The sequence below is a fragment of the Nansenia antarctica genome (genome assembly GCF_963989245.1).
Source record: "Nansenia antarctica genome assembly, chromosome: 15".
NCBI classification, from domain to species: domain Eukaryota; kingdom Metazoa; phylum Chordata; class Actinopteri; order Argentiniformes; family Microstomatidae; genus Nansenia; species Nansenia antarctica.
The window spans coordinates 10,229,554-10,250,276 of record NC_137685.1 but is presented as its reverse complement, the minus strand read 5'-3'; the positions used below and the strand labels follow the sequence as shown (position 1 = coordinate 10,250,276).

The 20,723-nt window shown below is 46.1% G+C and overlaps 1 protein-coding gene across 1 annotated transcript in view; it reads left to right on the top strand.

Annotated features, from left to right (window-relative positions):
• Positions 1–4,902: 4,902 nt before the first annotated feature.
• stab1 (stabilin 1) overlaps positions 4,903–20,723 on the top strand; it is a gene marked incomplete at its 5' end in the record, with an annotated part of 78,146 nt that continues 62,325 nt past the window's right edge. The window contains 17 exons of the mRNA XM_080545959.1: positions 4,903–4,953; positions 7,586–7,722; positions 8,619–8,734; positions 9,567–9,652; positions 10,365–10,434; positions 11,291–11,386; positions 14,271–14,381; positions 14,997–15,184; positions 16,196–16,326; positions 16,906–17,033; positions 17,595–17,671; positions 17,910–18,032; positions 18,208–18,342; positions 18,727–18,798; positions 19,067–19,180; positions 19,716–19,769; positions 20,443–20,523. Of these exons, the coding sequence (XP_080402085.1) occupies positions 4,903–4,953; positions 7,586–7,722; positions 8,619–8,734; positions 9,567–9,652; positions 10,365–10,434; positions 11,291–11,386; positions 14,271–14,381; positions 14,997–15,184; positions 16,196–16,326; positions 16,906–17,033; positions 17,595–17,671; positions 17,910–18,032; positions 18,208–18,342; positions 18,727–18,798; positions 19,067–19,180; positions 19,716–19,769; positions 20,443–20,523 (1,770 nt within the window). The remainder of the gene's footprint in view (positions 4,954–7,585; positions 7,723–8,618; positions 8,735–9,566; positions 9,653–10,364; positions 10,435–11,290; positions 11,387–14,270; positions 14,382–14,996; positions 15,185–16,195; positions 16,327–16,905; positions 17,034–17,594; positions 17,672–17,909; positions 18,033–18,207; positions 18,343–18,726; positions 18,799–19,066; positions 19,181–19,715; positions 19,770–20,442; positions 20,524–20,723) is intronic.

The window sequence follows — 20,723 nt, the reverse complement described above, 5'->3', positions numbered from 1 at the left end:
TTGACACATGGGTCTCCATTGTTTCCTCCCACCCGTCTACGGAACACACTGCTGCTGAGCACTGTGTGTGTGTGTGTGTGTGTGTGTGTGTGTGTGTGTGTGTGTGTGTGTCTGTGTGTCTGTGTGTGTGTGTGTGTGTGTGTGTGTGTGTGTGTGTGTGTGTGTGTGTGTGTGTGTGCGCGTGTGTGTGAGTGTGAGAGATATTATTGCTTTTCTATTAAACAATATTACAGTATTATAATTGTATTTTGAATGAAGTATTATTGTTTTTGACAAAAGGATGGTCGGGGGTCCCAATTCCAAAAGTTTTTTTTTTACTGATCAGTAATTTGTTTTAAGTATGAATTTAGAAAGTATTATTTTATGCTGGAGTGATTTCACTGCACCCTTGATGTACCTCATATACACAGGTTTGTGTCTACGTAAAAAGACAAAAATAATACTATTCAGTTGTATAACATGTTGATGTATAATGAACTCATTCTGTTCAGGTCAAACAATGTCTCATCACAAAGCGTATTCATGATTTATCACAAGAATTGAACATGCACTTTAAACAGTTATTCTGTCAAGAAAAAAATAAAGGAAAAGTTCTCGCTCAGCAGAAGTTGGCTGTCCTCTGCGTTGCCCAGGGCGACAGTCACCAGGGTGACAAGTCAGCAGTATTCATCCTGTTCCTCAGACAGACGGCTTGAGGAAATCACGCTGTTGCGAAACACCACCATCACTTTGTCTGACGTCTGTAACCACCCCACAGGGTTAACGTCTGTATCCACCACACAGGGTTAACGTCTGTAACCACCACACAGGGTTAACGTCTGTAACCACCATACAGGGATTGCCATTGTACCCTCCTTGCACAGAATTGTCTTCGCTGCTTCTGTTTTTATATATTATCAAGAAAATAAATACATGAATGTGTTGGAGAGGTGTGTATCTGTGTGTATCTGAACCTGTGTTGTGTGTGTTTGAGGAATGGGGAATGTGGTGGTAGAGAGCAGAGCAAACAGGAAAGTTCTGCTCAGGGTGGGAGCAGCGTATTGTTGGCTCTGACCTACTCTCTTCCTGTTATTGGACTGGGCTGTGTGTGTGTGTGTGTGTGTGTGTGTGCGTGTGTGTGTGTGTGTGCGCTGTTTATTCACTTTACACAGAGATGGGAAACCAGCTGACCCACAATCAGGAGGTATTCTAGGACCCGCTCCATCCTTCAACACACAGAGACCAAGAAAACATTACACACTGATACTCTACTATGACACTATTGTATTATTGTAAGGTTCAAGAGAATATTACATTTACATTACCTTTTTGGCATTTAGCAGACGCCTTTATCCGAAGCGACAACAAATACATTTGTCTAAGTGAAGTGAATCATCTATCCATCAGTCATCGCAAGAAAAAGTAATCTGTGCTTGAGCCAGGGACGATTGGCAGTCAATTTTTTTTATTATTGTTATTTATTTTTTTACAGTAGAGAAACTACAGGAGGGTAGAGGGGATGAAGAGGTCTTAAATGGGTCTTCAATCTAGGGCAGAAGATAGGTACAGACAAACTGATTGGATGTTGTTTTTGTTGACATGAAGGGGCCAGGCCAGGGGTGTATTCTACGGAGCCCCCCTGGGGTCACATATTAAAACATATAAAAATATTTGATGTGTGAATCCGTTCCCTCGGTTTTCTAATTCGTGCCCTCGGTTTAGTAATTTGTTAGGGTTAGGGTTACAAAACCGAGGGAACGGATTCACACATCAAATATATTTTTTCTACCATGTGACCCCAGGGGGGCTTCGTAGTAGTCCATCAACGTCACTAGGCTTGGATTTTTTAATAAATCTTGTGGGATGTGACCATCCCACTCTCACAAAACCTCAGTTTTCTTAGGAAGGTTTTCTTTCGTAATATACTGTTGGATAACTAAGTCTGCATTAGAGGAAGGGGAGATTCTGTAAACTTAACCTCCTTTTCCTCAGGAATGTTCTCTGCCATGCACGGAACTGCTGGTGGTCAATGATTGAACAGGGTTAGCCGGTACCAGCGGTGAGATGCAGTGTTTACGCAGGCATGGCTGTTGCCTAGAACAGCATAGCACACTGCTATTCTGTCAGCATGCAAAGTGTCTCGTCTGTGTGTGTGTGTGTGTGTGTGTGTGTGTGTGTGTGTGTGTGTGTGTGTGTGTGTGTGTGTGAGTGTGCTGAGCCTGGTCTTCCAGGCAAAATCATGTCCTGCATTGTTGAGATTTACGCTCGTCAGCTTTCTGTATCAGTGCACTGGAGTTGGAATTTCCCACTCTCCAATTTTTTTGGGGGGGTTGGTTGACTTTACTGGCAACAGACAAAAAGCAGGAGAGAGAGACGGGAACGGGAGGGTATGTACAGTGTCAAAAGAGCGGTGTGACCGGGTTCAACCTCACGCAGACACAGGTGCCGAAGGTGCTGGCACGAACCGCTAGCTAGACCAAGCGCCAGGCTGCGTTGCCTGTCATTGTTGAGGTTCACCCTTGGCCGCCAGCCTCCCTCTCCTGTCAGCCAGAGGCCGAACGTCCAGCCTGCTAGAGGTCACTCTGCTCTGGGGAACATCTTGTACCTGCCAGCAGGCAGCCCATTGAGCGCCCACTGGCCAATGTTCTATGGTGTTAACTCAGGGCCGGTCCTAGGCATAGGCGAACTAGGCGGTCGCCTAGGGCGCCAAATGCCTGGGGGGCGCCAAATGCTCCCCCCCAAATTGAATTTCATGTCTCTATGAAAATATGTTTGTCTATTTTTGTCTTGAAACCATTGTTGTCCATATTTTTACTGTTGAATGTGTGGGTGGTGATGAGGCAGTAGCCTACTGGTGGCTTAATGTGGTGGTGGTGGCACCCCTAAAACATATTTTGGGGGGGGCATCAAATCATACTCTTGCCTAGGGCACCTAAATGCCTAGGACCGGCCCTGTGTTAACTTTTTTTATTTTTATTTTTTTATTAGTTTTTCTGATTTTATCCCTTTTTCACCCAATTTAGTATCCAATTGTACCCAACCTAGCATCCAATTATCCCCTGCCTATTGCGTAGGATCCGCCGCACGACCCCGTGGCCGGCAGCCCCAGAGGAGATAGCCAGGCAGACGAGCTGTCTGGCTTCTCGAGCCCGACACCGTTATTCCGGCACCCAGGGTGTCCTATACCAATAGTCCTATACCCCCCTTGGTAGCGGCCGCTCAATATGCCGCTCCCTGTGAGCCCCGGCCATATCCGGGTCTGGCGAGACCGGGATTCGATCCCAGTCCCCGGTGGGCAGCTTGCACTAGAGGCTAATGCTTAGACCGCTGCGCCACCGCGGGGCGCCTGTACAGGCCATCGCGACGACTCTCCACTCCACTCTATCCCACCTGGAGAGGGGGAACAGCTACGTGAGACTGCTCTTTGTGGACTTCAGCTCTGCCTTCAACACCATCCTTCCAGACAGGCTAGTGACCAAACTACTAGACCTGGGACTATCACACTCCATCTGTGCATGGATCAAGGACTTCCTGTCTGACCGCCCCCAGAGGGTGCGGGTGGGCTCCCACACCTCCACAGCCCTCAGACTCAGAACTGGGTCCCCCCAGGGCTGCGTGCTAAGCCCCATCCTCTACAACCTCTACACCTACGACTTCACCCCCGTCCACCCCAGCAACTCCATCGTAAAGTTTGCAGACGACACCACCGTGGTGGGCTGCATCTCGGGGGGGGGGGACGAGGCGGCGTACAGGGATGAGGTGGAGCAGCTGGGCAAGCTGTGCAAGGTTAACAACCTGCTGCTGAACCAGTCAAAGACCCAGGAAATCATCGTGGACTTCAGGAGGAAAAAATCTGAGGTCCAGCCCCTGCTCGTCGATGGAGGGAGCGTGGAGAGAGTCTCAACCCTCCGATTCCTGTGGGTGCACATACAGGATGACCTGTCCTGGAAGACCAACACAGCAGCCATCATCAAGAAGGCACAACAGCGGCTCTACTTCCTGAGAGTCCTCAGGAAATACCACCTCAAACAGGAGCTGCTTGTGACCTTCTACCGCTGCACAGTGGAGAGCATCCTCACCTACTGCATCTGCGTGTGGTTCTCCAGCTGCACAGCCGCAGAGAGGAAAGCGCTACAGAGAGTCGTGAGATCGGCCCAGAAGATCATCGGCGCCCCCCTCCCCTCTCTGGAAGAGCTGTACAACACACGCTGCCTCAGGAAGGCCTCCAAGATCTCCAGAGACCCATCATACCCTGGGAACGAACACTTTGTTCGGCTGCCCTCGGGCAGGCGGTTCAGGACCATGTCCGCAAGGACAAATAGACTGAAGCTCAGCTTCTACCCCAGGGCCATTCAGGCCCTGAACACAGCAAAGACCTAGGTTCTAGGCCCTGGACAATCTAGACAATTTGATGGCAGCTACTAGATTGTAATCAAGTGCAATACTGAAACACAACTGTGAACATTTCAAACCTGCAAACTGCAACACTTTAAATGAATGTGCAATAATACTATGTGCAATATGACAACCCTCGGGTACATAAGGTTCAGAGATAGGAAATGTTAGGATATTTATAGCATAGCATAGAGTACAGCACAGTGTTTTACTTGTATAGTATAGTATAGTGGATAGTGTATATAGCCTTTATTTATGTAAACCAGCTCTTTTCCCTTCTTGTTTTTAGTATTTTTTTCCTAGCACCAGGGGAGCCCCCCCTCCCAAATTTCGTTGTATGGTACCTGTACTATATCAATGACAATAAAGACCATTCATTCATTCATTCATTCATTCATTCATTCTTCTATCTCCACCCCGTCTCTCTGTGTGCGTGATGTGGTCTCGTGCTTCAGAGGGAAGTAAGACATTTTTGGGGTAACCATCCCATCATCACTTTGGTCAAACTCACTGAATCATAATGGGACAATGAGAGGAAACAAGAGTGTGAAAATGGTCGACTCAGCGTTGCTGTGGACAGTGAGGTGAACATGGTCAAGTGCTGTGGAAATCACAAGGGTTTTGTGTTTTTAGAAGAGACATTTTGTGCTTCCTTTTTACTTCTGCCCCCCCCCCACACACACACACACCATCCCTTCATAAACCAGACAGACTATTATTACGGCCTGGCTTTGTACCATAACAAAAAGGGACACGCACCATGTATAATGAAAAATAATCAAGAATTTAATCAAACTAAGGTATGCCAAACAGATGTTTGTAGTTACATGTATGTCACTCAAATGTATTGATTCAAATTTAATGAATCTTAAGGTATCATTTGAATGCATAAGAGATTGTATATGTTGGTAAATATGGTCCATGCAGATTGCACACTCAATTTATCTAATCCAGGGGTGTCTGGTGGAGGTAGAAATCCTAAAACGGCCTCATTGAGTGTGTAATGCATGGAACAGAATGAAGGATGGTATCAAAGGGTATCTACCTTCCCAGCCTCCCCAGCCTCCTCTCCCTCCACCAGCCTCCCCAGCCTCCTCTCCCTCCACCAGCCTCCCCCAGCCTCCTCTCCCTCCACCAGCCTCCCCCAGGCTCCTCTACCTCCACCAGCCTCCCCCAGTCTCCTCTCCCTCCACCAGCCTCCCCCAGCCTCCCCTGATAATCCCTTGAAAGTCTCCAGTAGACAGCATGGCCATTCCTCAGAGCACATCCTTCATTCTGTATCCACCTGGAAATCTGCTAATTGTTTTATGATAGTTGTTTTTTTTGTCCCTCTTAGATTATGCTGAATCTGACAGTCCACAGTCAGCTGACGAGCAAGGATATCCGTTCATCATGGAGGCCAATCGGGGGAGGAAATCCTGTCAGGAAAAGGTCTTTTTTTCTCACACTCCTCTCTAGGGCTGGTGTGTGTGTGCTGGTGGCATGGTTTGGTTCAGTTGTTTCGACCACCGCATTCGCCACATTGAACTTGAACGTTCCACAGCTAAGGCATGCCATGCGATTATGAAGCTAGAACGGTGAATTGAGGAAGGTATTTTGGGGAGTTTCTGCACTCTGACATCTCAGGGGATACAAGATAAGAGTTCTGGGAGGAGGTGGAGGCTCCTTTAGCACTTTTCTGTGTATTTTCTTTCCTAAATGTGAGAGAACATTGGAGAAGGCTTTGCACCATGCACACAATGGAGACAAGCATGCTGTTGCTCCTGGTTCTAGGACTCATGGTGTCATGTAGTTCACAAGTGGTAAGCCAACGACACGTGTTTTAAACTTGTTTTATTTTTTAAATGTTGCTGTTATGATGCACGGTGTGACCAACGTTTCAAAGTTTTAGGTCAGTGTTTACTGGTTATAAGTTGTTTGGAATACAGTTCAGTCAATCACAGTTTTTGTGTCAGTTGTTGTGCGATATTTAAAGTTGAACTGAAAACTGTTATTGAAAGATAACAAACTGATAGTGATGAGGGTAGTCACATGTGTACAGTATGTTTCACTGGCTTTACGCTCAGGGCCAAACCTACAGTAATGTACATCTCTGTGGTATTGTGTGAATTTACATTCACTGTACTGTGAATATACAGTGCTGCTTGAAAGTATGTGAATTGTGAACCCCTTGTGCAATTATAGATAGCAATTATAGATGCACTAATTTCTTTATAGTTTTGTTTTCCTACTTCACGCATGATTCCCTCTAAACCAACATATGGAATTGGCAAATATAAACCTGCTATGTCAGATAAAAACTGACTGGTTCTGATTAAATAAAGGTTTCATGGTAAAACAAACAAAAGAAAATCTATAATTGCACAAGGGGTTCAAATACTTTCAAGCAGTATACAGTATGTTTCTGCTGTTTTGTTTTTTAAAGGTTAGGCTTTGTTTTTTTTTATTCCATTTTATTGGATAGAGACAGGGAAGATGAGGAATGCCAATATGGGCTTATATGTGCACTGTAGGCAATGGAGCTAGACCACTGGACCACCCCAGGCCATGGTGCAAGACCACTGGACAACCCCAGGCCATGGTGCTAGACCACTGGACCACCCCAGGCCATGGTGCTAGACCACTGGACCACCACAGGCCATGGTGCTAGACCACTGGACCACCCCAGGCCATGGTGCTAGACCACTGGACCATCCCAGGCCATGGTGCTAGACCACTGGACCATCCCAGGCCATGGTGCTAGATCACTGGACCACCCCAGGCCATGGTGCTAGACCACTGGACCACCACAGGCCATGGTCCTAGACCACTCAACCATCCCAGGCCGTGGTACCAGACCACTGGACCACCACAGGCCATGGTGCAAGACCACTGGACCACTCCAGGCCAGGGTGCAAGACCACTGGACAACCCCAGGCCATGGTGCTAGACCACTGGACCACCCGAGGCCATGGTACCAGACCACTGGACCACCCCAGGCCATGGTGCTAGACCACTGGACCACCCCAGGCCATGGTGCTAGACCACTGGACCCCCCCAGGCCATGGTGCTAGACCACTGGACCACCCGAGGCCATGGTACCAGACCACTCGACCACCCCAGGCCATGGTGCTAGACCACTGAACCACCCCAGGCCACAACTATCCAGCATGTTCTAGTATGTGATAGATGAGTGATGTGTTGTAAGTAACTGCTGTGCTGTACGTTGCAGGCGCCTGTTAACCGCTGTGATGTCGTCAGCCCAGTCAGCGTCACCACGCCCTGCACCTCCTGCGCCGCGTCCACCGGCGTGTCGTGTCCCCGCGGGTTACGGAAGGTCACGAAAGACATGGGGACGCCCAACTGCCGGTAACCACTGTCCTAACACCGTCCTGACCAGGGGAGGCTGGCGGAGGTAGAAATCGGAGGATGGGCTCATTGTAATGCGTGGAATGAAATGGGGGACAGTCTTACCATTCCACCATTCCTCATTTTTCGCGGAATGCGATTTCTACCTCCACCAGCCTCTTCTGTGTGCGTGTGTGTGTGTGTGTGTGTGTGTGTGTGTGTGTGTGTGTGTGTGTGTGTGGTGCGTGCGTGCTTGCATGCGTGAATGTGTGTGTGTGTGTGTGTGTGTGTGAGAGATCTATACTAGTAGTCACTAATCACTAGTCAGAAATCAGTGCTGGTGTCTTTCATCGCAGTTCTAATTGACATCTCAAAGATAACCAGCATCAATGGGGAGAGGTCACTACTCATCATCGACCACACACAGCAGTGAGAGTACGGCTGAGGAGATGGGTCTCCATCCTATTCTATGTTTTTATATTCACTTCATGTTCTTATTCCTGTTGTAAAGCACTTTGAGCTGCATTTCTTGTATGAAAGGTGCTATATAAATAAAGCTTTACTTACTTACTTCTGCTGCACACTGTTTCAAAGCTTCAGTCTGTGGACCCGTTTTAAACACTTTGGCTGTAGGTCTTGGTCACACCTCTTTTGCAGGTGCACCCTGTCCACAATATCAATACAATTACAAAACAACACATACCAAAAAATACGACACAATAAAATCCAGAAATGAATACATCATATAAAACCACAACATTATGTTACTTCATCAAAGAGGTCCTCAATCAACACACTCCATTTCCCAAGTGGCTCCAGAACCACCAACTGTAATCTCGGGTTAGGGTTTGTTTTGACCTCTATAGGTATAGGTCTACTATTAGTCAGGCCTCAGTAACCTTATCTTTGTCTCTCAGTTACGTGGTGGTCATAGGTGGGGTGTCACTGATGTCGTCGGGCTGCTCACACACTTGTGAGAGGTCAGTCACGAGGCCCAGATGTTGCCCGGACCACTTTGGTCCTCAGTGCACAGGTGAGTACCTGTCCACACACAACCCCTAGCCCCCTCAGACCAACCCTTAGCCCCTAGCCCCTTCATAACAAACCCTAGCCCCTAGCCCCCTCAGACCAACCCTTAGCCCCTAGCCCCTTCAGACCAACCCTTAGCCCCTAGCCCCTTCAGACCAACCCTTAGCCCCTAGCCCCTAGCCCCCTCAGACCAACCCTTAGCCCCTAGCCCCTTCAGACCAACCCTTAGCCCCTAGCCCCTTCAGACCAACCCTTAGCCCCTAGCCCCTTCAGACCAACCCTTAGCCCCTAGCCCCTTCAGACCAACCCTTAGCCCCTAGCCCCTTCAGACCAACCCTTAGCCCCTAGCCCCCTCAGACCAACCCTTAGCCCCTAGCCCCTTCAGACCAACCCTTAGCCCCTAGCCCCTTCAGACCAACCCTTAGCCCCTAGCCCCTAGCCCCTTCAGACCAAACCTTAGCCCCTAGCCCCTTCAGACCAACCCTTAGCCCCTAGCCCCTTCAGACCAACCCTTAGTCCCTAGCCCCCTCAGACCAACCCTTAGCCCCTAGCCCCCTCAGACCAACCCGTAGCCCCTAGCCCCCTCAGTCCAACCCTTAGCCCCTAGCCCCTTCATAACAAACCCTAGCCCCAAGCCCCTCAGACCAGCCCCTAGCCCCTAGCCCCTAGCCCCTAGCCCCCAGCCCCTAGCCCCTCAGCCCTCTCAACCCCCAACCCATCTTCCGTAGACTTCCCTGTAGATCTGAAAGGTTGGACAGGTATACAGCAGGGTTAGGGTTAGGGTTAGTGAGGTGACAGACTTTTAAATCGTGTGTTGATTGTCTGTGTCCCTCCAGCTTGTCCTACTTGGTCTGGTAAGACTTGCAACTGGCACGGGACGTGCATGGATGGAATGGCGGGCAACGGAACCTGTGTGTGTGAGGTGAGGACTGAAGCTCAGGTAGTGCCCTCAAGGTTTCTCCCCCATTGGATAGTTTTTCCCTTTGCTTTCATTCTACTGATTGTCGCGGGGACCTTCGGAACAAGTCGCGCTAACCGGTCACGACTTTCACCGTCCTGGCACCCCACTGCTGTCAGAGAGAGTCACTCTCTATCTTCCACCGTAGACTGAAGACCTCCATCTCTTCAGGCTACACATGAACTGTCCCTCCTGAAACATCTCCATCCCCTCTAACCCCCCCTGTACAGTTTCTCTACTGAATATAAAAAATACTAAAATGAAATAAAATCTTCCTTCTTCTAGCATGATGACTGCCAATGTCCCCTGGCACAAGCAGAGATTACTTTTCTTGCGATGACTGAAGGATAGATGATTCACTTACTTAGACAAAATGTATTTGTTGTAAGTCGCTTTGGATAAAGGCGTCTGCTAAATGCCATAAATGTCAGTGTAAATCAACAAGGCACCGTTAAGCACTTTGTGACTAAATGTATTCAAATTGCTGATACTGTACTAAATACTGTACGACTAGAATTTGATTGATATCGGAAAAAAAAAGACATACAGTTTCTATACACTGTCGTGTGGATTTATTCCGTTTTTTGATTTGTCCGCCAAAGAGGTATCAGAATGATGTTTTAGCACATGCAGTTTTAGGTTTAACCTGTGTTTCCCACTCTGTCCCACGACGCAGGCGGGGTTCTCTGGCTTCGCCTGCCAGGAGTGTCAGGAAAAGAACGTCTACGGAGATCGCTGTACCTCAGGTGTGACACTCTTTCCTTTAATTAGTATTGTATTTTATAGCCCCGCGGTGGCGCAGCGGTCTAAGCATTAGCCACTAGTGCAAGCTGCCCACCGGGGACTGGGATCGAATCCCGGTCTCGCCAGACCCGGATATGGCCGGGGCCCACAGGGAGCGGCATATTGAGCGGCCGCTCCCAAAGGGGGGTATAGGACTATTTCCGGACAAGGATCCGTCGCGCAACAGCGCCCCCGGGGTGCCGGAATAACGGTGCTGGGCTCGAGGAGCCAGTCAGCTAGTCTGCCTGGCGATCTCCTCTGGGGCTGCCGGCCACGGGGTCGTGCGGCGGATCCGACGCAATAGGCAGGGGATAATTGGATGCTAGGTTGGGTTCAATTGGATACCAAATTGGGTGAAAAAGGGATTAAAAAAAAGTATTGTATTTTATTGTTCCATGTGATTTGTTGGTCCCACTTTATAAGGATAGGCCCCTCGGTCTGCAGATGCTGAAACTATACACAAAAAGACATTCTCTCTAACCCTATTTATGTGCAACTGTATTTCGTTGTCTGGTACTTGTACTCTGCAATAACAATAAAGTTGAATCTAATCTAATCTAATCTAAGTGTAAGATTGTAGTTAGGTCTGCTGCCTTTGATGTAAAGAGTGATTTTCTGTGGCCTGCGGTCATCCAGTTGTCTAGCTCCAAGGCCTACAGTGAACACATGTCCATATCGGCATGGGTTCGAATCCGGCCCATGCCCTGCTGACATACCCTCTCCTCCTTACTTCCTGTGTCTGTCCAATAAAAACAGAAAAATAATCTATCCAAAAAAGAACCTTTAAAAAGAGTGTTTTCCCCTGCGTCCCTGGTGCAGTGTGCAGCTGTGTCCATGGAGAGTGTAACGCCGGACCAGAGGGAAACGGAGAGTGCTACTGTCAGCCTCCGTACATGGGCCCCAAGTGTGACCAAGGTACTGTCAGGAGGCATAGCTCTAATCCGTTTGTGTGACAGCACTCAAACTCATGTTTGATCACACTGCAACTAACAGACTCATCACTGTAACTACCAGACTCATCACTGTAACTAACAGACTCATCACTGTAACTACCAGACTCATCACTGTGTTAGATCTTAGCAACATTTATGCTTCTGTCTGTCAGACACACACATGACACAGACCCACACACACACACACACACACACACACACACACATACTCTATTCTCAGGTCACTCAGACACACACATTCTGTTCCTTCCAGGTCAGCCTGCTCTTCAGGGGTAGCAATAACACCACAATATGCAGACTCGAGAGGTTGTTATCTTAAAGACCTTGGGGGTTAGGCGTCAGGGCACAGACAGAGGGTGGGCAAGAGAGTATTTAAGCCTGTCTGTATGTCATAATGATGTTGTGGAATGGTCGTGGAATGCCGGATGCTGTGGTACCGTGCTGAATGAACCATTCGCTGACTGTCTTAATAAATCAAGTAGAGCGATTCCGACCCGTGTTGAACATTCTATTTTCTTGTCAAATCGTGTATGCTGCGCACCTAGTCTATCCTGAGATGACACAACGCATTTAAGATCACAATCCTCAATAGATTGATCCATTCCATCATTTTACCGACAAGAAGATTCTACAACTGTAACTAACAGACTCATCACTGTAACTAACAGACAGACTCATCACTGTAACTAACAGACTCTTCACTGTAACTAACAGACATACTCATCACTGTAACTAACATACTCATCACTGTAACTAACAGACTCATCACTGCAACTAACAGACAGACTCATCACTGTAACTAACAGACATACTCATCACTGTTACTAACAGACAGACTCATCACTGTAACTAACAGACTCATCACTGTAACTAACAGACAGACTCATCACTGTAACTAACAGACTCATCACTGTAACTAACAGACATACTCATCACTGTAACTAACAGACATACTCATCACTGCCACTAACAGACTCATCACTGTAACAGACAGACTCATCACTGTAACTAACAGACTCATCACTGTAACTAACAGACTCATCACTGTAACTAACAGACTCATCACTGCAACTAACAGACATACTCATCACTGTAACTAACAGACAGACTCATCACTGTAACTAACAGACTCATCACTGTAACTAACAGACTCATCACTGCAACTAACTGACTCATCACTGTAACTAACAGACTCATCACTGTAACTAACAGACTCATCACTGTAACTAACAGACTCATCACTGTAACTAACAGACTCATCACTGTAACTAACAGACAGACTCATCACTGTAACTAACAGACATACTCATCACTGTAACTAACAGACTCATCACTGTAACTAACAGACATACTCATCACTGCCACTAACAGACTCATCACTGTAACTAACAGACTCATCACTGTAACTAACAGACATACTCATCACTGTAACTAACAGACTCATCACTGTAACTAACAGACTCATCACTGTAACTAACAGACTCATCACTGTAACTAACAGACAGACTCATCACTGTAACTAACAGACTCATCACTGTAACTAACAGACTCATCACTGTAACTAACAGACTCATCACTGTAACTAACAGACTCATCACTGTAACTAACAGACAGACTCATCACTGTAACTAACAGACTCATCACTGTAACTAACAGACAGACTCATCACTGTAACTAACAGACTCATCACTGTAACTAACATACTCATCACTGTAACTAACAGACTCATCACTGTAACTAACAGACTCATCACTGTAACTAACAGACTCATCACTGTAACTAACAGACTCATCACTGTAACTAACAGACAGACTCATCACTGTAACTAACAGACTCATCACTGTAACTAACAGACTCATCACTGTAACTAACAGACATACTCATCACTGTAACTAACAGACTCATCACTGTAACTAACAGACTCATCACTGTAACTAACAGACATACTCATCACTGTAACTAACAGACTCATCACTGTAACTAACAGACTCATCACTGTAACTAACAGACAGACTCATCACTGTAACTAACAGACTCATCACTGTAACTAACAGACTCATCACTGTAACTAACAGACAGACTCATCACTGTAACTAACAGACTCATCACTGTAACTAACAGACTCATCACTGTAACTAACAGACTCATCACTGTAACTAACAGACATACTCATCACTGTAACTAACAGACTCATCACTGTAACTAACAGACTCATCACTGTAACTAACAGACTCATCACTGTAACTAACAGACATAGCAATGTGCTACTTTTTGCACTTACTTTCTTCTAGGATCCAGAGATCCCGGGCTATTTAGAGCCCTGGAGGCCCAGGTCTAACGACGTCACTGGCTGACCCCTTAGGTTGCTACGCTACCAGGCACCCCGACTTTACCCTTTTCTGATACAGTGTATGTGTTGTTCTTCTACAATAACTGTTCCCTAGCTGTGCTGATTTGTGTGGCGTTATATATACAGGGCCGGCTGTGGCTCAGGAGGTAGAGCTGGCGTCTAATGGTCGCAAGGTCGGCAGCTCGGTGGTTCGAACCCCGGCTGGTCATGTGTCGAGGTGTCATTGAGCAAGGCACTGAATCCCTAATTGCTCCAGGGTCACCGTCTGTGGTGGACCCCTTGCCGAGAGCATAAAATACCAACTTCCAACAATTGACTGACAAGTTGATTGCATGACAATAAAAACAATTAATTATTACAGTGACTGTTCCCTAGCTGTGCTGATCTATGTGGTGTTATCCACAGTGACTGTTCGCTAGCTGTGCTGATCTATGTGGTTGTTCTTTTACAGATATAGTTCCCTAGCTGTGCTGATCTATTTTTTGTTCTTTTGCAGTGACTGCTGCTTGCAAAGACTGCACTGCGTATTCCCACTGTAAGGGCGTGGCTGACAGCGCAGTATGTGAATGTCTCCCCAGATTTAAGAAGGTTGGACTCAACTGTGCAGGTAACAGATAAGGGCCCAGCATACATGTTTTATATGACATCGTTAGCCATTACTGCCATGGATGTTTCTTTTATTATTGTGGAGAATCTGTAAGGCAGTATCCTTCCTTCTATACTGCTGACAATAGACACCACAAGCCTGTGGCGCCACTTTTGCATCGCCTGTGGATGAAAGGCAGTGATTTCCCTATGATAGGATAAGCTGCAAATTTGCCCACACACTGATTTATGCTCAATTCTTCATATCTAATCCCAGAGCACAACAGCTGTGATGACAACCCACAAATGAGTTTTTTTTCAGTAGTTTGGTTTTCCCCCCCCAAAATATTAAAATGTTCCTTTTAGGGGAGGGTTGGGGCAGGGGAACATCTTCTTGTAGCATTGTGACTGCCAATAGCCCCTGGCCCGAGCATAGTTGACTTTTTTTGCGATGACTGATGGATAGATGATTCACCTACATATGTATTTGTTGTAAGTCGCTTTGGATAAAGGCATCTCCTAAAGGCAAAAAATCTAAATGTAAATCTATTAAATAGAACTAAAATTATAATTTTTTTAATTCAAAGCTGGTCTAACCCTCTCTAAAAAAGAAACCTGACCCTGTGTGTTTTCCCAGGAGTGTGCACGGCGGAGACCTGCCATGTGGATGCAGACTGCTCCTACCTGGGGGGCAGGACCTTCCAATGCAAGTGTAAGGACGGGTACGAGGGAGACGGCCAGATGTGTGTTCCCATCAACCCCTGCGTCCAGCACAACGTCTGCCCTGCCAACTCCACAGTCTGTGTCTACTCTGGCCCAGGCAAGGTGAGCTGGATACCGCCTCATAGAGCAGAACGGGCCGGAGTCTATTCTAGAGATCTGGGGCTGGTTTCACAAAAGCTTCGTAGCTTAAGTAGTACTTAATTTCTCCTGACGAGACAGCCGCGAAGCTGCAAGACAGTGGCAGAAGACAGAAGTCAATCTTCTATGCATGGCCTAACGATGTTGTGAAATAAAGAAGTTTGCTGGCGTAGGGTAGAAGGGGGTCTGGTAAGTGCTGCTTTAGTTACAAAGCTTTCGAAAAATGGACCCCTGTGGAGTGCATGCAGTAACTAGACTAATTAGACTTTTGTGTAAATCATGCTTTGATGTCAACAGGGATTTTTGTGAAAACATTTAAAACTACACGTACAAATGAAAGCTAATATTGGATCACAAGAGTGTTTTAAGCAAAGAAATGGATTCCCTTTTTTTTTATTAAATGATTATAATAACATTGACGGTCCACAATCAATATACACCGTTATCATTCATGTCTTTACAGACCGTTAGGCTTTACGTTTCCTGTGTTCTTTCATCTCATGTCAGTTGCAGTGGACAGGCTGGTGAAGGTAGAAATTGGAGGACGGACTCCTTGTAAAACATGGAACGGAATTATGAGTCCGTCCTCCGATTTCTACCTCCCCAGGTCAGTTGCCAATACGTGAGCTTAGAATTATAAGGTTCTATCTGGAATGGACTTTATTTGTCATTGCTACAGTACAGGTACCAAACAACGAAATTTAGGAGGGGTGGCTCCGTTTAGGGCAGTTCAGAGATATTGAGCGTCAAAGTTTTTACATCCCATTATGTTTTGTGAGATGGAACCTTTGTATTTTATTAATTACTAACAAAAAAAAAATCAACATTTAAAAAATAACACCACACAGGCATTAATAAACACCTAATGGATCAGATTATGTAAAAAACTCAATTTTGACAAAAATGGAGATAGAACCTTATCATTCTAAGCTCACGAATACACTGGTTGGTATGGTGTGATGTGCTCTTCCCCAGGCCGCCTGTGCCTGCATGAGTGGGATGGAGGGTTCCGACCCCGCCGCCGGCTGCTCTCTGAGGTCTGCCTGCTCAGACAGCACCTGTGACAGGACGGCCCGCTGTGAGACAGAGATGAACGGAACCCCCAGGTAATAGAATCATAATAGATGCCTTTTAGCTGACACTTTTAGCCATAGTGAGTACATATTCAGTATATATGGTCCCGACGGGAATCAAACCCACAACCTAAGCATTGTTAGCGCCATTGCTCTACCAACTGAGCCACATAGGACCACACCTGCTTACCCCTGCCTGCCTACCTGCCTGGTAGATGAATGGGACCCCCAGGTAGGTTACCCCTGCCTGCCTACCTGTCTGGCTCCACCTGCACAGGGAGGCCTACTGCAGTCTTGTATGGCCTTCACACACGATAGGGCCGACCCAGACTGTACGGGCATCCCCCTCAGGGGGGCGGGGCATCCCCCTCAGGGGGGCGGGGCATGCTGGCTGGGGTGGTTTCCTTTCGCATTGTCCTTTCCAGCACTGGTTCAACAGCTACGGTGGAGGGTGAGAGAGAGAGGGGGCAGTGGGGGCACTGGTTCAACAGCGACGGTGGAGGGTGAGGGGGGGTTGCAAAAATGATAATTCCCCTCGGGCCTCAATGAAGTATATCTTCTTAGTTTGTGTTGTAGTTGTAGTGAACAGTGTCCTTTTCCCTCCTTTCTCAGGTGCTTGTGTCACGACGGGCAGATTGGCGACGGCAGGCGTTGTTATGGCAACCTGATGGAGCGGGTGGTGGAGTTGGACCGGGAGGGGAGCCAGAAGGGAAAGCTGTCTGGAACCATCATGCTGTTTGGTTGGTTTTGGCTCCTCCTTAGTCTCTCCACTGGCCTATCGCAGCAGCCCAGAGGCCAGTGTCCAATCACAGAGGGCCTCAGGGGGTCGCGCATCCCCCCCCCCCATCCTGACACCCACCACCTCCCCACTCCTCCTAAGAATTTAGAATATCATCACCCCCAAAAGATTTCCACACTGGGCCAATGTTCCGGTCAAATACATGATTCATGTACATTGTATGTTTAAAAAAGACATTGTTTACAAACAATGCAGTAAAACAATCATGTATTTTGGGTTATGATAGGTAAGACAGTTGTACTAACCGCATTGGGCAGTTATACGTTATACCTTTCAAGAATCAACGGGTGCTGTATATATCATGAATTTAAATGACTACTGAACAGAGGAACACATTCCAGAGTGTGGCTTCAAATGTACATGTTATTGATAAGGTTATGTATGTTATTGATAAGGTTTATTGTACATGTTATTGATAAGGTTTATTGTCCATGTTATTGATAAGGTTTATTGTACATGTTATTGATAAGGTTTATTGAACCGTGTTGTGTTTGTGTTGTAGAGAAAGGATGCCAGGACTCCCTCAGCCAGCCTGAGCTCTACACCGTGTTCCTCCCTCTCCTCAAAACACCGCTATCTGTAAATAAACACATTTAATTAATAATAATAATAATAATAATAATAATAACCTATTGTTATTATACTGCAACATTTCCTTACATAGGACCGGTTTCCTGGACACAGATTAAACCATGTCCAGGATTCACACTTCAATGGAAAATCTCAATTGAAGACACTTTTTAGTCGATAGGATTAGGATTGAACTTGATCTGTGTCCAGGAGCCAGTAATCTATATCCTTTTCTGTATGCCCTCAGGGAGATCTAGACGTGTCTGCGTGCAAACTTCACCTCATCCATGGTCAACATCTTTACAAAGACCTGGAGGGGAAAGACTTCTCCACTGTTTTAGGAGCAGAAGTTCGATTCAAAGGCAACAAGGTGAATTACGTAATCAGAAATTTTAAAGTACATTTTTATCCATCAGTTCAGTGACAATTGGCAATACGTATGTGATTATGGTCAGGTACTTCAGTTGTATGTTATACAATATGTGTCTTTAGATAATTATTTGAAGAAAAAAAAGTGTGTGTAAATTTGCACCTTTGTTTTACAGAAGTTTATCCTGATGGACGCTCCCAAGGAATTCTACACAATAATCCAAGAGGATATTCCTGCAGCCAATGGCATCATCCACATTATTGACATGCCAATGAAAAGAAATGTCCCTGACACTACACGTGATGAGCAGGTCAGATTATATTTTTTTGCATACAGTATAAACGTGACACGGTCTGGTCAATTGGTAGATAATGTTTGGATGTCATCTTTTTTTATCGTTCTCATTTTTGCATAAGTGGAAGTGGTCTTCTCAAAGAACACTTTGACAGTATTTCAATAATGTATTAAACCCTGAAATTGTCATTTAATCGCAAAGCCATAAAACATGGTCTATGTATGATCTACTGTGTGTATGATTGGTCATATGATGTCTTTCCTCTCTACATGTATCTACATGATATCTTATATCTTAGGTGGTCTAAGGTACTTAACTAATTATAACTTTCTAATATTGTAAATGTCAAATCAATGCTCATTGTTTGATAGTGAATGATTTCTTTTTTCTTATTTCAAGTTTGCCGACAAGACAATTGGTGAAATTATTACAAAGGATGAAAAATACAACAGATTTCTCTCTCTAGTTGACGTGAGTCTCTTTTGTTTGGTGATGTGATTATTTGTTTACACGAATATATATATATATATTTTTACTAGTTTTTCTTGGATACTTGATGAAACAGACCAGAACTTGATCGATGAGGCATCTTATTGGCTATGGATTTCCCTCTGTAGGACCAGAGACGCCATCAATCACTTGTGTGTACTGACTGGATCATTGATCAGATTATTTATCTGATCATGGATTTGGTTATTGATTAGATCATTGATCCCTGTCCCTCTTCTCTGCCCTCCAGAACTGCGGCGCAGCCATGCCTCTGAGGGGTCCCGGGCCGCTGACGGTCTTCATCCCGACCAATCAGGCCGTGGACGACTTCAGGGACGGCAGTGTCCTCTACATGCTGACCGATGTGAGGGGATTAACACATTACATCCTTTTTTCATTCCTTTATATATGAATCCATTCATTCATTCATTCATTCATTCATTCATTGATCCATTCATTGATTCATTGTCTTCTTTTTGATCTTGATTTTATCTTTTTGCATTTTTGTTCTGGGTTTTTTGTGTCTGAGAATGGCACTTTTAAATTAACTCTATTATTATTATTATTATTTTCTAAATGGTAAATGGTAAATGGACTGACTTATATAGTGCCTTATTCCAAAGCGCTTTACAATGGCCTCTCATTCACCCATTCACACACACATTCACACACCAATGGCGGCAAGCTACCATGCAAGGCGCCGGCCCGCTCATTGGGAGCAATTTGGGGTTCAGTGTCTTGCCCAAGGACACTTCGACATGTGGCCAGCCGGGACTCGAACCGCCGATCTGCCAACATTGCGATCATTAGATGCCGGCTCTACCTCCTGCGCCACAGCCGCCCCCGCCCCATTCATCCATTTGAAGATAGCATTTAATAGAAGTGTGTTTGTGTTGCAGGCCAAGCACAAGCTTCAGGAGCTACTGAAGCATCACATGTATTCATACGCTGCGGTAAGGCCACCATGCTCCCTCTGTGTGTTAATGTCTCATGTTCTGTCCCTCTGTGTGTTAATCTCTCATGTTCTGTCCCTCTGTGTGTTTATGTCTCATGTTCTGTCAGGAGAGGCTAGTGGAGGTAGTCGAGTAGTAGACGAGAGGATGAATCTAGAATGAGAGGATGAGTCTAGGAGGAGAGGATGAGTCAAGGAGGAGAGGATGAGTCTAGGAGGAGAGGATGAGTCAAGGAGGAGAAGATGAGTCTAGAGGATGAGTCCAGAGGATGAGTCTAGGCTGAAAGGATGTCTAGGAGGAGAGGATGAGAGGATGAGTCAAGGAGGAGAGGATGAGTCTGGGATGAGAGGATGAGTCTGGGATGAGAGGATGAAGGCTGAAAGAATGAGTCGAGACTGAGAGGAAGATTCTAGAATGAGTGGATGAGTCTAGGATGAATCTAGAGGATGAGTCTAGTGTGTTTGAGATGAGAGGATGAGAGGATGAATCTAGAGGATGAGTCTAGGATGAGACGATGAGTCTAGTGTGTTTGAGATGAGAGGATGAGAGGATGATAGGATGAATTTAGAGGATGAGTCTAGGATGTAAGGATGAGTCTAGGATGAGAGGATGCGTCGAGTGTGTTTCAGATGAGAGGTTGAGTGTTTCTGAGTTGTGTGTATTGACTCTGCAGCTCACAGTGGACCAGCTCGCAAGTGTGGCACATATTCTGAGTATGGCCAATCAGATCATTGGAATCAACGTCACCAGCGATGTAAGTGATTTGATTGGTCTTTCACTGTGACTCAGTATATGTATATGTTACGGTACATGTGGGAATACGGTACATGTGGGAAAACCAGGGTTAGGGTTAGGTGCTACGTCGACTTGGTACATGCTGGCATGTCTAACCCTAACCCTAACCCTATCCCTAACCGTAGCACCCTAGCACCTAATCCTAACCCTAGTTTTCCC